The sequence below is a fragment of the Anneissia japonica genome, unplaced genomic scaffold (assembly GCF_011630105.1).
Source record: "Anneissia japonica isolate Jap-2015-1 unplaced genomic scaffold, ASM1163010v1 scaffold695_len1296351_cov181, whole genome shotgun sequence".
Taxonomy (NCBI): Eukaryota; Metazoa; Echinodermata; class Crinoidea; order Comatulida; family Comatulidae; genus Anneissia; species Anneissia japonica.
This window is the reverse complement of record NW_022740852.1, coordinates 585,636-605,596: the sequence shown is the minus strand read 5'-3', so window position 1 is coordinate 605,596 and position 19,961 is coordinate 585,636. Positions and strand designations below refer to the sequence as shown.

The following is a 19,961-nucleotide window of genomic DNA, read 5'->3' as shown; positions in this document are numbered from 1 at the left end:
GGTTGGGGTTGGGGACCAAGATTCTGGCAAAAACTAATTTTGAGATGGTGGCACTACAAACACCATTCTATGGTATACACATGTATTTAAATTGCTGATTGTTGACAAAATTACAGAAAATTTTAATTTTTTAAGTTAAGGATCAAATTTTTAATTCATTCAGACAAATTTACCAATAAAATCTGTAACATAAAAAGGGTCTTTAACGATGTCCAGTGAAACTTACAAATCAGTAGTGATGTTGTTAGTCTATGAGTGAGATACTTACCTAGATAAACAACATCCCTCCTCCCTTGCCAATATCTGTTACAGACTCAAAGTAAAGAGGATATTGTTCATTTCAAGCATGGCGTAGGTGAGCTAGGGCAAGTCCACTATTTTTCTTTTATACTCGGGAGGTAAGTTCCAAATGAAACTTAGGCATTTATTGGTTTATTCATGTAAGTATTCACAAAATAAACTTTTTTTGAAATACTGTATGTAAGTGCTGCTCTGCCTGAGCATCTAGAGCTGTCAAATTTGATCACATCAGCCCTAACAAACATGATAATAGCTTATAATGGTTGGTGGCTAAGACGTGAGCAAATTTAGATTAAATCACACCATAAAGACAATTAGAAAACATTTTAATGTATAAAAGTGCCATTTCCAGACATTTAGGTGCCATAAGCATACCTTCTCTGTATATATAGTTATGTTACCTTTGCCTTCTTTGTGTTTAATACCATTGCCTTCTTTGTGTTTTATTGCATCAGTGGCGGTGCCAGCAGGGGACAGGGGGCTTAAGTCCCCACTGGACAGGTTAAGGACCCCGTCGGACAGAGCTGTCTGTCACAGTCTGAGAGTGCCATTTCCTACCATCCAGAGGTTGCTATTCTTAAAAAAATCTCATTTAGGACAAGGAACCCCCCTCAAACCCTTCCCCCAGCTTGGGCCTAAAAGCTCAAGTCCCCTATCGGACAGTTTAGCCCCCACCTCCCAGAAAATATACCTTAGAGCCGCCACTGTATTGCATGTTACACATTTGCCTTCTCCGTATTTATTTTATGTTTGCATTTTTCTGTATTATATTTTTGTTAATATATTTGCCTTTTCTGTGTTTTATTTTACAATAATACATTTGCATTCTTTTTATTATATTGTTGTTATCAGATATTCAAGATGGCTGCTGCCAGTAATGTACAGCAATTTCTTGAGCATTTGGATGAGAAAGTGTTAGAATGTCCACTTTGCTACAAAAGGCTTAAGGATCCTAAAACACTTCCCTGCCTCCACACTTATTGCTTATCATGTCTCACTAAATGGGTCAATGAGAAGGGTAGGCTACAATGTCCAAACTGTCGCCAATTCTATGACATTCCCAATGGTGGACTGAAAAAATTGCCTCCAAACATATTCATCAATAATCTACTGGAATGTATTGAGCAATTTGAGAATGCAGACAAAATGAAATGCTATTGTGGAAAAAACACTGCAGACTTCTACTGTCAGGAGTGCATGCAGTACATATGTACTGCATGTAAACACACTCATGAAACTTTACCTGCACTGCTACAACACAAATTACATACAATAGAAGATATTCAGTCGATGACAATAACACAGTTGTCTGCATTACGTCCCCCGCTCTGTCCTGCTCACAAAAAAGAACTGGAATTTTACTGTAATATTTGTAAAGTTCCTGTTTGTATGCACTGTACTGTCACTGATCATAAAGAGTTAGGTGGTAAGCATGAACTTAATCATATATCTGAAGCATTCAAGTTTTTCAAACAAACATCTACAATGTTGAAAAAAGATGTTGATGCCTATAAAAACAAGATTCAGGAGGCTCTTACTAAAGTTCAGCATAAAATTAATAAACTTGAACAGTGTAGAAAAAAATGTAGAAAGGATATCAACAACTTTGTTGAAGACATGATTAAAATGATAACAGAAAAAGGTGAGGAACTTAGCAGGAACTTAGATGAAGTGTACACAAAAAAGAAAAGAATTACGGATACACAAACAGATGAACTCAACACTATTTTGCTGAATGTTGACACGAAATGGAACTTTATTGCTCAATTACTAAAAAGCAATGAAGCAACAGCTTTGCAGTCAAGTCATAATGCAATTGCAGGTCTACAAGAAACAATCCAGCAATTACCAGAAACAGAACCAAAGGATAATGGAGAAATGTATGTTAACCTCAACAAAGAATATAATGCAAAAGCACTCGGACAGAAAGCATTAGGTTTCATTACTGAGACATGTTTTGAAATAATAAATGTACGCACAATGTTGACAAAAGAATATGCATTTGAGTGTAAAATAGTTCAACATAGTTCTACTGATGTAGACAGTAATTTACTTAAAGCTACATTGACCTCTCCAGGAGAGGAAACAAAATTGCAAATATCAAAACATGATAGAAGAAAGCATGTAATGAGGTCAAAGTTCAAATGTACTGGTGTTTGGAAACTTGAAGTCAGTTTTAGTGATGACCCAATAAGAGGATCTCCTTTGATGATCAATGTAGAGAAGCAAAGTCTGGTTAAAACAATAGAAACAAATGTGATTAATCTATGCAATGTAGTGATGGCTGACGATGGTTGTCTGTTAGTGTCAGCTTTGAGCAATGAAATTCACAGCTATAAACAGTCTGGAGAATATGCCAGTAAGATAACACTACTATCAAATGTGAAGGTTAGATCAATGTACAAAATGAAAAAGAATGATTTGATAATATTTACTGATGGGGGAAATAAATGCATAACATTATGCAAATCAGATGGTCATGTGATCAAATCAATTGGTAAGGGAGTGTTAAAGAATCCCTATGGAATTGATGTAAATGAGAAATTAAATGTAGTGTATGCTGCAGACATCAATGAACACTGTGTGTTCATGTTTAACATGGATAGTGATCAGATGATCAGAAACATTGGGTCAAAAGGTGAAAGAGAAGGTGAATTGTGGAGACCATGTGATGTTACTGTTACTAATGAAGGACATCTCATTGTAGTAGACCGTTATAATCACAGATTACAATTATTTGATGATGAAGGCAAATTCATCAAGGTTCTTGTAGGTAAAGGTGATCAGGATGGTAAGGTGCAGTATCCATGTGGAGTGATAATAGATAAGGATAATAACATGCTTGTAACAAGTGAGAATAAACTACAGTTATTCAACAGTGATGGACATTTCATTAAAAGAATTGATCAAAAAGAAGATGGATTAAATTATCCTTTTGGATTATCAGTAGTTTCTTATAATCCAAGAAAAGTTGCTATAGCAAATTGTAGTGGTAGGAACATTAAAATATTTAATTACTGAAATCATATACAACATATTTTTACTCATCAAACCATTCTATTTTAGCTGATGTACATAATGAATCAATTCCATTAAATAGCAAAAAAAAAATGCATTTTTAAACAAAATTTAGAATTCCATATTAAATTTATTGAAAGCAAATAAAATGCCCTTGCTGGGTACATGATTAATGAAAATTAAATTATTTGTTAAGTTTGATTTCATCATACAGTATTAGTTTCTTTCATTTGACAGTGCTAAAGGACAGATTTTGACCATGTTAGCATATGATTCATGTATACGTCTATTTAGATTTAATACATTAATGTTTAATTAATATAGTGATCATTTGAAAATTCAATCCATTGTATTGGTATATTACCAAATAAATGTTGTCATTAAAAGAAATATTATTATTAAAGGTTGTATTGCACTGCATGTATACTTTAATTGAAGGTTGCCTACTTAATTATGATGTTATTAAGCCCTATAAAAATATTATGTCTTTTAGTTTTTACCCTATTTAGTCTGGAAAATGTTATGAGGGAGGCTTTTTTTTATTTATTATTTTGCTTAAACGAAATATCACCATCTGGTTGATTGCTGGTGCACTGATATTCAAAGTAAAACAGAAAAGGGAAAAGTCAAGTGTATAATACTCTAAAAATGAAAAAAGAAGAAAAAAAAAGAACCAATTTTAATATTTACTCTTTCGGGAAAATGCAAAAAATTACAATTTTATTATTTGCTCTTTCAGGAGAGGGAGGTAGTCACAAAAAATAATGTTTTGTATTCTCCCCCCGCCCCCAATTCACTTTAATAGCTGTAAAACCTAATGTTATATTATTGGTAATAACTTAGCAAAACATTCAATTCTGCCATTACAAATGTGTTACATTCAAATTTTAAAAAATGAAACAGACTCTTACTTTACTTGCTTCACAGTTTTGAACTCTTGACCTTCGTTTTTCTGGTTCTATAATCTCTTCATAGTTGCTTTCCTCAGTGCATTTTATTATATTTGAGTATCGTACTCGCGCGAATAAGCGCCCGGGGGCTTAAAATATTTTTAGCCCTTTTTGAGGGGCGCTTATTCAAACGGGGCGCTTATCAAAACAGAGTGGAAATTGAGGGGGCGCTTATGGAAATAGATGAAAATCGAGGGGTTATTATGACAACTTAATAAATTCAAGAGGCACATTTTGAATGAAAAATGATTATATAAGGACATCAGGAAACCGTAAATTACGAATGGTGGTGGGGCGGAAAAGATAATCGTCAGGAGAGCATGGCTTATCATGACAAGAATGTTGTGAGTACATTATTACATAACAGCAGAATAGCAGATGAAATTAGTGGTGGTGGTTACGTATTGGCCATGCTGATTGAGATTAGCAGGATTGCATGATCATTGCAGGTTTTCTTGAAAACTCAGATGGGAATGTGTTGTTAGGTGCAAATTGTTGGAAAAGCAGTAGGACTAGGCTATAGAAAAAAGTAAGAAGATGAAAGTTGGAAATATACTGTCTATCCAGAGAGCTCTCATCTGTCCAAGATAAATATCCTCATTTTGATATTGACTAAAGGAGAATGTGATTCCACTCCACACCTCAAATCATGCCAACATCCACAGTCCAGAATTGATTGAATTATTGAGGGGGCTTTTATTCAAATTAGAAGGGGCGCTTATTCAAACGGGGCGCTTAAGGAAATTTTCACGTTTCACGCTTATTCGAGAGGGGCGCTTATTCAAAAGGGGCGCTTATTCGCGCGAGTACGGTAATTAACTAAAAAAAAACTCTATTTGGAATTTTACATGTTCAACCAATAAAAAAATTGCTTGTAAAAATGATCAATTATTTTTATCATCTTAAAAATAAAATCTTTTTATTTATGCATCAATTACAATAAAGAAAATGATGGCGATTATGAAAATTTCCATCATGGTCGTGGCTATGATATGCTGTGTATATGGATGGTGATGATAATGATAATGTCTGAGGAGGTTAATGATGATGATTATTTACCTATGCTGATTATGTGTTGCGTCGCACTTTGTAATAATCGTCACACTTTGTAATAACTGTCGCACTTTGTAATAACTGTTGCACTTTGTAATAAAGTCTGTCGCACTTTGTAATAACTGAGCTGTCACACTTTGTAATAACTGTCTGTCACACTTTGTAATAAACTCTGTCGCACTTTGTAATAAAACGCAATCCATGTTATCATCTTTAGATTGTTGATAAATTCTCATTTTTCTCGGGGACCGAATTTGATTTTTCACCGTTTCGTAGTGTATCATCTTTACCAATTTTATATTTCTCGTATGTCAGATTATATAATTTTATGTCCGACGATGGCGATATGGCTCTATTTCTACTAGGCCCCAGTCGGTCCATTAAAGCCATATCCCCATCGTCGGACATAAACATAATTATTCCAAGAAATATCAACTTTGACCCCACTAGATCCTGGGCAGGGTCTATTCGGTTTGGAGCCATTTCATCGATGTAAAGATGACACAATACGAAACAAGAGAAAAAAATCAAATTTGATCCCCGAGAAAAATGAGAATTCATAAAAAATCTATAGATGATAACATGGATCGTGTTTTATTACAAAGTGCGACAGAGTTTATTACAAAGTGCGACAGGCAGTTATTATAAAGTGCGACAGCTCAGTTATTACAAAGTGCGACAGACTTTATAACAAAATGCGACGGTTATTACCGTGCGATGATTATTACAAAGTGCGACACAACAATGGTTTCACAGATGATGTCCACATGGACATTGAAAGTATTATAGCAGAAGTTACTAACCATTAGTAGACAGGATCATCATGACATTCATCAGCAAACAGGACCATAAAAAGGCAGGACCACACATTTTGAGGTATAACAATCAGATTGTACAACAACCAGCAAGTAGGAAGATCTGGAAGCAGAACTATTGTGAGGCAGGAACATCTGGAGGCAGTACTGTACCATCAATTTAAGCAGGTCAATCAAGATGCAAGTCTTTTTGTAGAATCTTGTGTAATTTACCACTCACTACATCTTGCTATTTTCACTTGGACACTACTTCTCAGGTATTGCATAACCTATACAATGTAAAAGCATAAAGTTTTGAAATATTAAAAAATATGTCTTAACAATTTAAAAATTTTTCATCAAATGCCCCTAATTATTCTAGAAAAATTAGAAATAAAAATAAGAGTATAATAGAACAAGAGAGCCACTACGCTCATTGAGAGCGTGAACAAACGATACGCCCTATGCAGCCGGTGTAGGAAGCCCGCTGTCGTTTGTATGTTTACCCGCGTGGTACGTGCACAGTTTTAAAAGTTTTCTATCTTTGTTTTCTACTTACCAAGTTCATAGTGGGCGTACGTCAGTACTTGAGTAAGCAAAAGAACATACAAATGGCTGAGGGCTTCCTACACTAGGGAGTGGTGATTTAACAAACAAGAGTACGCTCTCTTCTTCTATTTATTCTCTTTGTTATTCTGGATTTAGTTTTGCAAAATCACTCTGATTACTATAGATAAGCAAAATATGAAAAATGTGAGCATAGCTGAGGAAAAAGTCTTGTAGAACACAACATACAACTAGAACAAAAACATTGTTTGATATACCATACTATTTTATTTCTTTCTCCCAATATAAATAAAATAATCTACTATCATCTAGCATCCATGAACACTATATAATAAAAACACATTGAAATTGAATAGCTTTTAGCATTAGATTGACCCTAATATTACAATATTTACACAGAATGAATAAAATGGAATCTCAAGCAAATATACAATGCACTTAATACCTTACAGTTTGCATCTGGTCTTCATAATAGTTTGATTGGGATACAGTATACTACAATACATAATTTATGTTGTCAATATATTTTGTTAATGTTACATTTTTACACTTCTATTTCAACTTCCTCTTTCTTTTTCCTCCTAGTGAACTTATCGTATCCCACTATCATAATGCACAATAAATTATTCCTACCAAAAACCTACAGAGACACAAGTTCCAATCATTGATAAGAATGAGAAAAATATAACAAATAAATTATTATTTTTTATATATTTTTAATATCTAAGGTAATCATAATGTATTATAATATGAATTATATTTCAATAACATTTCTCATATTCCACCTACAACAGTTTTCATATTCCACCTACCATCACATTAACTGTCTTTCCTGTTCACGGCAGAATGTACAATAAATAATTCTTACCTAGAACATATAGTCCCCACACACAACCCCTTTCAGCATACTACAACATTCACTGCATAATGCACAATAAATTATTCCTAACCAAAACCTACAGAGACACAAGTTCCAATCATTGATAAGAATGAGAAAAATTAAAAATAAATAATTATTTGTTATATATTTTTAATATCTATGGTAATCATAATGTTAATCTTTATTATAAAATGAATTATATTTCAATGACAGAATATTATATTATCAAGGTGGTCAAGTCATAAATTTAAATAAAAACTCTGAATTTTGGTACAGCTTAGCTAAAGCTTAGGTAAACATAATTAATGCGATTGCTAGCATTCTCTAAATATTATTAGAGGGTACTGTGTTCTGCATATTAAATGGATTTTTTTTTTTTTTTTACAAATTTGAATTGGAATGGACACCAAAAAATACAATTGATAAACATTAGTTTGAAAAAGTAATAAATTAAAATAATCACATTTAAAGGATATGGAAAAATAAAAAAATAATTAAGTAAAGCTTAAATTTAATTACCTTTTTGAAAACTAGTAGTAAATGTGTATACTGTATTGTTCAAATGTATTGTTTGCAACAAACGAGGAAAATGCTTTACTTATCTCAATTTATTTTATAACTGATGAAAGTTAACCAACTTTTAACAATTATTATTATCCTAATAGTTTAACACTCGGTTTTGTATGGTAAAATTATACCATATATATAATAATCATTTATAATTTCATTATATACACCGGATACATTCAACTTCATAAATAAACTGAGATATATTTTTTGGTAATAAAAGTCAAAGTAGTTGTTGCACAAGCTCACATCATAAAACACTACGAGTTACAAATTAATCCACAGAAATGTAAACACTCTGGTCACTTTATCATGTGATTCGCTTGTATAACCATATTTATATCCTAATGTGAGTACTGGCTACGAAGTCAGTTTGTGGGAGTACAACATAAAAAGAAATCAAGCTGCAAAGTTTAGCCTATCAATGTCACATGACCACAGTGGAAACAAAACTGAGAAGCAAAGGTTAAATATAGAATGAAAAAATGGTACATACACATTATACACATTATATTTCTTTTCCTTTGTTACTTAGTTATTTATTTTTTATTTCTTTAAATTTTGTATTTATTTTTATTTTTTTATTTTTTTTCATTTTAATTTCTTTGTTTTTCTATTTATATTTCCTTTGTTACTTGTGTTATGTATTGAGGGTCCCTAATGATCAGCTCCGGCTGGATGGACCACCTTCGTAAAATATTGTTGAAATAAATAAATAAATAAATAAATACATTTATTAATAGGACTAAAAATAAAGAAACTACACAAATACAAATTTTAGTGTATTTTACAAGCAACAGGTGTTTAAAAATGGACTCGGCCTTCCGAACAAATGTTGCCTTTTTATCTTCTACCATACAAGTAAAATATAAGTTATAATTTATTGAATGTTATTTGCTGAATACAAGCTTTCATTAGCCTAACCACTGTCGTTACTTAGACTGAGGTTGTCTCAGATTTAGATCAATTAAAATTGCTCAGCCTTCAAGTAATAAGTAAGTTATAATGTATACATTGAATATATTTGCAGAATACATTTAAGCTATCATGAGCCATTACTTCATCAGAATACATTGGCTTTATGTATTAATGCAAAGGTCCGTAATATATATAACTGATATTTATGAAACAGAATACATGTAAGTCTAAATGTAAATATATAGTATTAAGTTTACAAACTGTCAAAATAAACAGTTATGCCAGGCACATACTGGTGGAAAAGGCTAAACATTTCTTCTCCCACAAAAGTGACAGAACACTGCAGAAAAACAGAGATCAACAGCATTTTGTTACAGGAAAAATTAAAATCAGCTCCAGACACTGGCCACACCCACATTGTACTTATACTATTGATGGTTTGATGGCAGTGTGGTAAGTTAGTCAATGCATGGTCAATGTCATCATACATACAAGTACTCTACTAACTATAAATACAGTAAAAAATAGTTTGTTGGTTTATTCCATGTCATATGCAACTCTATGTTGGGACTCAAACTTATGGAATGCTTTATTAATAAACAGACAAGGGCACCCTCGCTGATATAACAATAATGAAAACATCAAGAACATCATAATTAAGTTGCCCTCGTTGATACAGCAATTACTTAAACATCACATGCAAAGGAAGACTTAAGATATTATTATATACAGTGCATTATCATAAAATTCATTAAATTTTTTATTTATTTTTATTTTTTTATTTTTTTTCATTTTAATTTCTTTGTTTTTCTATTTATATTTCCTTTGTTGCTTGTGTTATGTATTGAGGGTCCCTAATGATCAGCTCCGGCTGGATGGACAACCTTCGTAAAATATTGTTGAAATAAATAAATAAATAAATAAATACATTTATTAATAGGACTAAAAATAAAGAAACTACACAAATACAAATTTTAGTGTATTTTACAAGCAACAGGTGTTTAAAAATGGACTCGGCCTTCCGAACAAATGTTGCCTTTTTATCTTCTACCATACAAGTAAAATATAATTTATAATTTATTGAATGTTATTTGCTGAATACAAGCTTTCATTAGCCTAACCACTGTGGTTACTTAGACTGAGGTTGTCTCAGATTTAGATCAATTAAAATTGCTCAGCCTTCAAGTAATAAGTAAGTTATAATGTATATATTGAATACATTTGCAGAATACATTTAAGCTATCATGAGCCATTACTTCATCAGAATACATTGGCTTTATGTATTAATGCAAAGGTCCGTAATATATATAACTGATATTTATGAAACAGAATACATGTAAGTCTAAATGTAAATATATAGTATTAAGTGTACAAACTGTCAAAATAAACAGTTATGCCAGGCACATACTGGTGGAAAAGGCTAAACATTTCTTCTCCCACAAAAGTGACAAAACAACACTGCAGAAAAACAGAGATCAACAGCATTTTGTTACAGGAAAAATTAAAATCAGCTCCAGACACTGGCCACACCCACATTGTACTTATACTATTGATGGTTTGATGGCAGTGTGGTAAGTTAGTCAATGCATGGTCAATGTCATCATACATACAAGTACTCTGCAAACTATAAATACAGTAAAAAATAGTTTGTTGGTTTATTCCATGTCATATGCAACTCTATGTTGGGACTCAAATTTATGGAATTCTTTATTAATAAACAGACAAGGGCACCCTCGCTGATATAACAATAATGAAAACATCACGAAGATCATAATTAAGGTGCCCTCATTGATACAGCAATTACTTAAACATCACATGCAAAGAAAGACTTACAATATTATTATATACAGTGCATTATCATAAAATTAAAAAATGTCTGAACTGAAATGTATTAAATAATTTTAAAATTGTACTGGATTACATCCCAAAAAATATTGTTAAAAAGCATATAATCATAAACAAAACAGTTATTTAGTTTTAAACTAAGGAATTATCTTAATTTTCTCATTTGTCCAGCAATGTCCTTTCAAGTCCAACATTCAAATTGTTAATGTGTATGTTAGCAAACTTGAAATTTTATAACAATGTATTATAATTATAATAAAATTATGAAGTTCTACAAATATAATCCAAAATAAATCTCTTCAGGAAAAATAAAATAAGCTGATTGGAGTTGATAAATGTCAAGTGTGCTTGAGTTGTTTGGTAGATACTAGATTGTCAAAATGTCCATCAGACAATCAAAGATGATTTTCAAATTATGGCAATAATAAGTATTATTATTGATTAATGATGATGACAATGATGATGATAATAATGAAAATGATGATGAAAATTACAACTATAATTATGATAAGGATAATAATGAGCAAAATGGAAATTATGGTGAAGATGATGAAAATAATGATTACCTTGATGATAATAATATTTATCCTGATGATGATGATTAAAATGGTAATTATGATAATGAAAATAATATTTATGATGATGATGATGTAAATAAATAATGGTGATTATGATGATGATGATATTAGTGACAATGTCTCCAATGCACATCTGCTATGTTCTCAAAATAGAATCCTCAGACTTGGTGTGCTCTTCTATGTTTACCAACAAAAACCAATCACTGATTTTGTACTGTGTTAAATGCTTGTCTTATATTGAATCAGATGAATACAATACTATTTACTTGCTCCAGCTGAGTCTCAACATCTAAAGCACGGTAAATCATGATATTTTAATTGAATAGCTCCACATTTCGACTACTGCAGTGTCGTTTGGAGTAATTCAATGAAAAAAAAAAATTTGTATAAACTCCAAAACCTGCAAAACCGTGCAGCCAAGATTACTACAAGATCTTCACGATGCGACTCCAGTACTCAAGCCTTGCAAGACCTGAATTTACTTAATCTTAAACAAAGAATGCACAATACTGAAGCAATAACTATGTCTCAAATCTTCAATAACAATGTTCCATCATATATTTCTAACCGCTTTCACTTAAGAGAAAATAGTTATAATACCAGACTTGCCAATGACATCAACTTTGACATTTCTGAAGTGAACACCGAGTGCAAGAAAAATAGCCTCTCATATCATGGTGCTATGCTTTGGAATGACCTTTCCGATGAACTTAAATGTTCTTCCAATCTCCATATTTTCAAGCAAAGTCTTCATCAAAATTTTTTATTTTATCCATTGTCATCCCCAAAACTTAGAAATACCGGGTTGGTGTCCGGTGGGGGATAGTTTCACTAGGCACTATGTCCTATATATGGGCATACAACAATTTAAAAAAAAAAATTGAAATAAAACATTTGCAGAAGCACCATTAGCGTATTATTTGGCAGATACCGGCGCTATATACATTAAATGTGCTGTTCTATTTTATTCTATCCCATCTAAAGCTTTGTTAACACTGTAAAATTTTATGTGGCAAAAAAATGTGATGTGCTCATATATGGGCACGATGATGTAATATCACATATTATGAAAACGGTAGGTAGTAGTAGACATATATTATAAGGCAAATACAAAATAAATTATTATAGTCTTTACTTGCTTCCTATCAATGAAATAACTATATGAAATTATTTATTTAAATTTATTTTTCTCCAATCGTGAAATGCACTTTTTTTTAAATACAAATGTACTGATTTCCGAAGTGGTTCAAATAAAAACAAAATTTAAAAATTCAAATAACACAAGTAGCATATCCAATCTAATGAAAAACTGAAAAATGAAATTACAACAAACAATTCTTCAACATAAACATAAATGAAAAACAAAATACATAAATAGCATCTAAAATAACATAGTATTATGAATATTTATTATTATTATTATTATTATTATTATTATTATTATTATCAACATTATTAATAATTTTATTATTACATAATAAAATAGTAATAATAATTGGCAGCTATGTCCATAATCAGCCATGTCACAAGACATATTAGAGCGAGTGCAGAAGAAAAATGCTGATAACACAAATACAGCAGCAAACCACAAACACTAGAAGATCAATTAACAGACCCCCAAACAGACCCATGAGCACACCAACTATTACAACTAACCCCTTCCCCAGTCTCACAAACCTTTTATGAGTCAATGTGAATGTGAGACTATGGACCACGGTGGAATGGGAACTGGTTATCCTCACTGTAGAATGCTATAGGCTAATCATTACCTCTCTTCTTTCTCACAGTAGACAACTGAAAATGCAGAGCAAAGGCAGATGTAGCAATGAAAGAAAACACTAACTCAAGCAAGAGAAAACAATAAGTGTATATCTTAGGGCATGTTTCTACTGAATAACGCTGAAGAACTTAAATAGCAGAAGAATGAGCTGTTCCGCGTATTGCATTAAAAATCGATGGAACATCCGCCCTCCCTCGAGTGGGGTAAAATATTACGATTGGACTAAGTGGAGAAAATACAGGAGACAAACGAACCTGAGCGATGCCTCTATTATTGATATATAGTGCCGCCACGCGACGGGGTAAAATTGCTCTCCGTGTACCCACAATGCATTTCCAACGGATGTTCCACTATATTGGGAAGCTGCTCTATCTTCTGCTATTTATTATCTTTGATAACGTCAAAAAACCTGTGTTTCTTTTAACTGGTTAAATTTCTTTGGAACGCGTTTCTAGTGAAAAGTGCAACTAATAAAAACACGGTTATGAAAGCACTGGCAGTTGGGCGGAGCTTATAATGATGCTCACCAACAGCAGTTGAAGTTGACCTTACTTCCTGCAAGGAAAGAAGTAAACAACACACCACAAAAGTGAACAAATGGTAAAGCCTCAAGCATGAATGATTAGTAAAGTAATTAGACATACATTATACATTTGTAGCAGTACTTAGAATGCATAGAGTAGCAAGAAAAAGTGAACAAAATGATTAAGATTAAATGTAGTATTGTACTTTTAACTTTTATTTTTACTTCACTTTATTTTATTGTTGATTCTTTTTTGTCCTTTTTGGTAGTAATAAGTTGAGATGGAAGAAAATCCAAGGGTTAAAAACATGGCCCACAGTTGTACCCTATTTTCAATTACGCATATAACGTGCCTTTACCTGTAAGTCTGAGTATATATTTTCTCAGCCCTGCGCCTCTATGTTGCTTTAACAAACTAGTATCATCATCTGCATACTCATCTAGCAGCCCATCAGATGATGGACCTGTTTCAGTTTGGCTGTAAAAAAGAACAGCCTAGGATTAAGGATCAATCAATCAATAAACAATGATTTGAATAGTGCGAATATCCACCCAGCATACAACAAGAATACAATAAAAAATGTTAATCTAGACCCAAGAAAACTTCTTTATAAACAGTAAGTGATGATATCAAAGTTAATTAAAAGTACACTTATAGGACCATCACCTATTTCAAGATCAATATATCATTGGGTTTTAAGCCAATTGAATAATATTCAACTGGTACATTTTATTCGACTAGTTCATTTCATTGAGTACGAATTTTCATTGAGTATTATTCGACTGGTTCGTAAAATAGACTTCGTTAAATTAAAGTAGAGCACCTTGGGTTTGAAAGTAACACCTTAAATCTAGTACCTGAAAAATCCAAATTACTGTGATAATGCTTTCTGCTAGGATGTGTTTTGTGTTGCTAAAAACGACACAAATTCTGGATTACACTGAAGCCTATTCTTGATTCTGAAGCCTAAGAGCAACCCTTTCATCTTCCAACATTGTAGTACCTCAACGTCATCTTTATCTGTCATGTTATGACGTTTTTATGTTTTGAGCCAACCTTTGGCGTAGAGTGGATGATATCAACAACTGCAATAAAAAGGAAAACAAAAATTAAAAAAGAAGATGAGACATTTTTACAGTAAAAATAATCATAAATTTGCTTGTATCAGTTTGGGTGTACACAAAGAATATAGGAATGATATTAATTAAACATTAACTTGCAAAAACTGTTTTCTTGTTTTACATTTTAGTTAAAAGCTAAGAACTTACTGAACTAACACAACAATAATAATAACAATGACTTTATTTGAAAACAGAAAACATGATCACAAATTAATTGTTTTTCACAGGGCCGTGTAAAAGTATACATAAAACAAAATTTAAATTATTTAAATTAAAAGTATGAACTTATATGCAGTACTTGATTTGGGTAACTCAAGTAAATCATTAGACCTGGTCATATATATTTTATTGCGCTCTTGAAATTTGTTTTTAAATAAGTTGGCATTCAAGAATTCAATATTTCAAACATGGTTATAGCTTGATCTTGACACAATTTGGTATTTAGATTATTCCAGTTTAAGTTTGTGAGTGCTTCAGTACTTGAATTATATCTCGGGACGTTTGATAGTTATTGGTTAACAAAAAAAAAAAACAATTTCCAAAAATAAAAACAGCGGAGTTGATTTAATTACCCCTCTCATATGCTTGTCAATGAGAGAATGAGAAGGAAGAAGAATTAATTTCTAAATGCTGTTTCCTGTTTTTATCAAATAAATTTGATTCGACAAATGTAAATTGCAATTGTTATCATGTAGTGATGAAACCTCTAACAGTGTACAACAACAACTGGAAAAATATCTAGATATGTTTTCAAGCTTCAGAGGGTCTTCTTCACAGAACAAGCAATTATAATTTTCTAGGTAAGTTTTACACCTTATTAATTTTAAGAATGAGTAATTAATTAATAAACCAGGACATCTATTATATTTACAAGACTCTAATCACTCTAATTCAGGTAAGCCTCTAGATCAATGGGCCCAACAGTAACGGGAGAATATTCCATGTAGTATGTTTCTGTCAGCCTCAGCTGTAGTCATTGGCAGTGTCGTATCTAGGGGTATAAAATGAGGGGATTATGGGGCAACGAAGGTCAAGTTGGCTCATTAATAAAGTGAGGACGTGCTAGCTGACAAAATAAGGTGGTATGATTATCTATTTTAGCATTATTTTTCTGGTTCAAAAATTTCCTGTAAGGGAGAGGGGATGATAAGGGGACAATGAGATGGGGAGTGCAAGCTTTTTAAGGAGGGCATTAGACAGCTGAAGAACAAATTACAACAATAAAATTCAAAAGGAAAATGTACAAAAATTTAAATATAATAAAGAGGTATCAATTAAAAAAAAATATATATATATTCACTATGGTACACATGGGAGAGATAAATATGAAAATAAACTACAGATACTGAGTAAAGCCTACAGGTAGGGAAAGGAGGACCCACAAAGAGGGACTTCCCGGCATGGTAAGCACCCTGTAATAAAATAAGGTCACAAGATTTTTCAACTACAGAAAACCTACTTTCAACATTGAATTAATAAAATCTGTGAAAATGAATATGACAACCATGTGGTGTAGATAACATCAATAGGCTGATAATTTGTTGAGGAGCTACACACTGCATCAGCTGCAAGGAATCCATCTTTGCTCTCTGTGTGAGTGCTTGACAAGGCAATGCTATCTGCTAATTATTGTTGGTAGTCTGAACACATCGCCATTAAAAATGATCCATTGTATCAAGGTCTCCATGAAATGGTGTTAATACTCTTCTTGGTATTTGGGTAAATGTTTTATAATTATAATAACTGTCAGTAATGTACTGCTATTTCTTGACCATTTGGATGAGAAAGTGTTGGAATGTCCACTCTGCTGCAAAAGGCTCAAGGATCCTAAAATACTTTCCTGTCTCCATACTTACTGTTTATCATGTCTCACACAATAGATCAACGAGAAGGGTACGCTACAATGTCACCAAATCTTTGACAATTCCAATGGCGGACTCACAAAACTGCCTCCAAACACATTCATCAATAATCTATTGGAAATATTTGAGAATCCAGACAAGATGAAATGCTACTGTGGAAAAAAACACTGCAGACTTCTACTGTCAGGATTGCAGGCAGAACATAGGTACTGCATGTAAACACACTCATGAAACTTTACCTGCACTGCTAAACCACAAATTACATTTAGTAGAAGAAATTCAGTCGAGGACAATAACACAATAAAGTTTTCTGCATTACGTCCATCGCTCTGTCCAGCTCACAAAGAAAAATTGGACTTTTACTGTAAAGTTTGTAAACTTCCTATTTGTATGCACTGTGCTATCACTGATCATAAAGAGGTGGGTGGTAAGCATGAACCCATTCATGTATCTCAAGCATTCAGGTTTCAAACAAACATCTACAGAGTTGAAAAAAATGTCTATAAACAAAAGATTCAAGCTGCTCTTACTAAAGTTTACCATAAAACTTATAAACGTGAACAGTGTAGAAAAACATCTAGATAAGATATCAACAATTTTGTTCAAGAAATGATTAAAATGATAACAGTAAAATCACAATAAAAAAAGCAATAAAATCAATAACAGCTTTCCAGTCAAGTCACAATGTAATTATAGGTCTACAACAAACAATCCAACAAATTACCAGAAACAAAATTAAAAGATGATGGAGAAATGTATGTTAACCTCAACAAAGAATATGGTGCAAAGGCACTGAAAGCTATACTGACTTCTCCTGGAGAGGAAACAAAATTAGAAACATTAAAAAACATGAAGGAAAGTACTTAGTGAAGCCAAAGTGCAGAAGTACTGGTGTTTGGAAACTTGATGTCAGTGTTGGTGATGAACCAATTAGAGGATCTCCCTTGATTACTGTGGAGAAGGAAGGTCTGGTGAACACAATAGAAACACATGGAGTTCATGCATGTGATGCAGTAACAGATGAACATGGTTGTCTGTTAGTGCCAGCTTGGAGCAATGAAATTCACAGGTATAAACAATCAGGAGAATATGTCAGTAAGATAATACTACCATCAAATGTGAAGGTTACATCAATGTACAAAATAAAAAATAATTTAATAGTATTAACTGATGATGGAAATAAAGGCATAACATTATGCAAATTAGCTGGTCATGTGGTCAAATCAGTCGGTAAGGGAGTATTAAAGAATCCCTATGGTATTGACATAAATGAGAAATTAAATGTAGTGTATGTTGCAGACTTTGATGAACACTGTGTGTTTATGTTTAACATGGATAGTGATCAGATGATAAGAAGAATTGGGTCAAAAAGTCACAGTGAAGGTGAATTGTTGGGACCATGTGATGTTACTGTTACTAGTAAAGGACATTTCATTGTAGCAGATTGTTGAAATCACAGATTACAATTATTTGACAATGAAGGCAAGTTCATCAAGGTTCTTGTAGGTAGAGGTGGTCAGGATGGTGAGGTAGTGTATCAGTGATAATAGATAATGATAATAACATGCTTGTAGCAAGTGACCACAAACTAAAGTTATTCAACAGTGATGGACATTTTGTTAACAGAATTGATTAAAAAAAATGATCCTTGGGCATTATCAATAGTTTCTTATAATCCAAGAAGAGTTGTTGAAGCAAATTACAATGGTAGCAACATTAAAATATTCAATTACTGAAATCATATATTAAACATAATTTTACTCATTAAACCATTCTATTCTTCCTGTGTACATGATTAATTAAGAGTAAATTAAATTTAGAATTTTATATTAACATAATATTGAAATTATATAAAAGTAAGTTTACCATCAAACTAATCTTACAATTTCTCAATGTGTACATGAATTATAAAAAGTTCTTAAGTTTGATTATATCATATTAGTTTCTTTCATTTGACATTGCTATAGCACTTTAAGGTAAAGACTGATTTTGATCATGTTAGCATATGATTCATGTATTTATGTTTAAAATGAAACTTTTAGTTCATAAATGTTGATTTAATATGGTGATATTGTTTGACTAATACAAACAATACATAATAAATGCTCATAGTAAATTATCCTATGATCATTTGCCCACTTTCAAATAAAACTCAATCCACTGTATTGGTACATTACCAAATAAATGCATACAGTACAATCATAGCGTAAAAGACCATGAGGAAGTAAAAGAATATTAATGCTGCTTAATGATATCCGGAATGGAAGGAGCTACAACAAGTTGAAGAGGGATGCAGAGGACCTGGAATACTCCTGGAATAGAACCTCTTGAGGGACCTGCCTTCCGGAAAAGCACTCTGGATTGAATAGCATAAGTAGTTATGCATTTCAAGATTTAAGATTAAAAATAACTTTATTGCAAATTTTAGGAAAATTTAAAATGTACAGAATAATTTAATGTACTAACAATAACAATTTTTTAAATATAAATACTCCAGTTAAATTAGTCAAAATAAGAAAGCAAGACACGTTACAACATTAAAATACAAAAAGGGAAATCTTGAAAAACAAAAGCAATCAAAAAGGGCATAAATAAGGGAGACACACAAATGAGCATTACACTGAGTACAATACTGAATAAAGCCTACAGGATTTTCCTTTTCTTTTTTGGGGTGGGGGTAACTAGGGGTGGGAGACTCTACAATGCATTGTATGTATACTTTATTTGTAGTACAAAAATGCTTTGATCACAAAATTTAAATTGTCTACCATTTCATTTTTATGTCCCAAGTTTTTCAAATAATGTAAACACTTACAAATAATAAATCATTATTTTTTTTTATTATTGTATTACTCTCAATATGTAGGGTTGTTTTAAAAATATACTTATTATATATTTCAAATTTTTTTGTAATCAATGAATAATAAAACTGTTCTGCGTTTGATTTTAGTGCTGGTGGAGGTAATAATGTAAAGACCTCTAATACTAAATACTGCTGCATTCTGCTTTTGAAAGTTTGAAATATCAGCAAAACATACATTGGAGGAAGGGAAGAATCAAGTGCATAGTACTTTTCGATGAAAATGGAAAAATGACAGAAATTATCACTTCATTATGTTTTCTTTTGGGAGAGGGAGACAGTCAAAGAAAGAAAATATGTTTTGTTAAGGATAAAAAAAAAATATGGTGACTCTTCATCACTAT

At 32.0% G+C, this 19,961-nt stretch overlaps 3 protein-coding genes across 3 annotated transcripts in view; 2 read left to right on the top strand and 1 right to left on the bottom strand.

Annotated features, from left to right (window-relative positions):
* Positions 1-3,321, top strand: part of LOC117118387 (tripartite motif-containing protein 2-like) — a 10,664-nt gene extending 7,343 nt beyond the window's left edge. The window contains exon 2 of the mRNA XM_033262968.1: positions 1,153-3,321. Coding sequence (XP_033118859.1) covers positions 1,162-3,321 — 2,160 coding nt within the window. The 5' untranslated portion in view covers positions 1,153-1,161. The remainder of the gene's footprint in view (positions 1-1,152) is intronic.
* A 9,899-nt stretch (positions 3,322-13,220) lies between these two features.
* The window catches only part of LOC117118439 (CUE domain-containing protein 1-like), a 78,472-nt gene continuing 71,731 nt past the window's right edge, over positions 13,221-19,961 (bottom strand). Inside the window, exons 9-10 of the mRNA XM_033263035.1 lie at positions 14,133-14,251; positions 13,221-13,264 (exon numbers count right to left, since the gene is read on the bottom strand). Coding sequence (XP_033118926.1) covers positions 13,236-13,264; positions 14,133-14,251 — 148 coding nt within the window. The 3' untranslated portion in view covers positions 13,221-13,235. The remainder of the gene's footprint in view (positions 13,265-14,132; positions 14,252-19,961) is intronic.
* Positions 15,595-19,961, top strand: part of LOC117118438 (tripartite motif-containing protein 2-like) — a 9,009-nt gene continuing 4,642 nt past the window's right edge. Inside the window, exon 1 of the mRNA XM_033263031.1 lies at positions 15,595-15,695. The gene's annotated coding sequence lies outside the window, so the exon portion shown is untranslated. The remainder of the gene's footprint in view (positions 15,696-19,961) is intronic.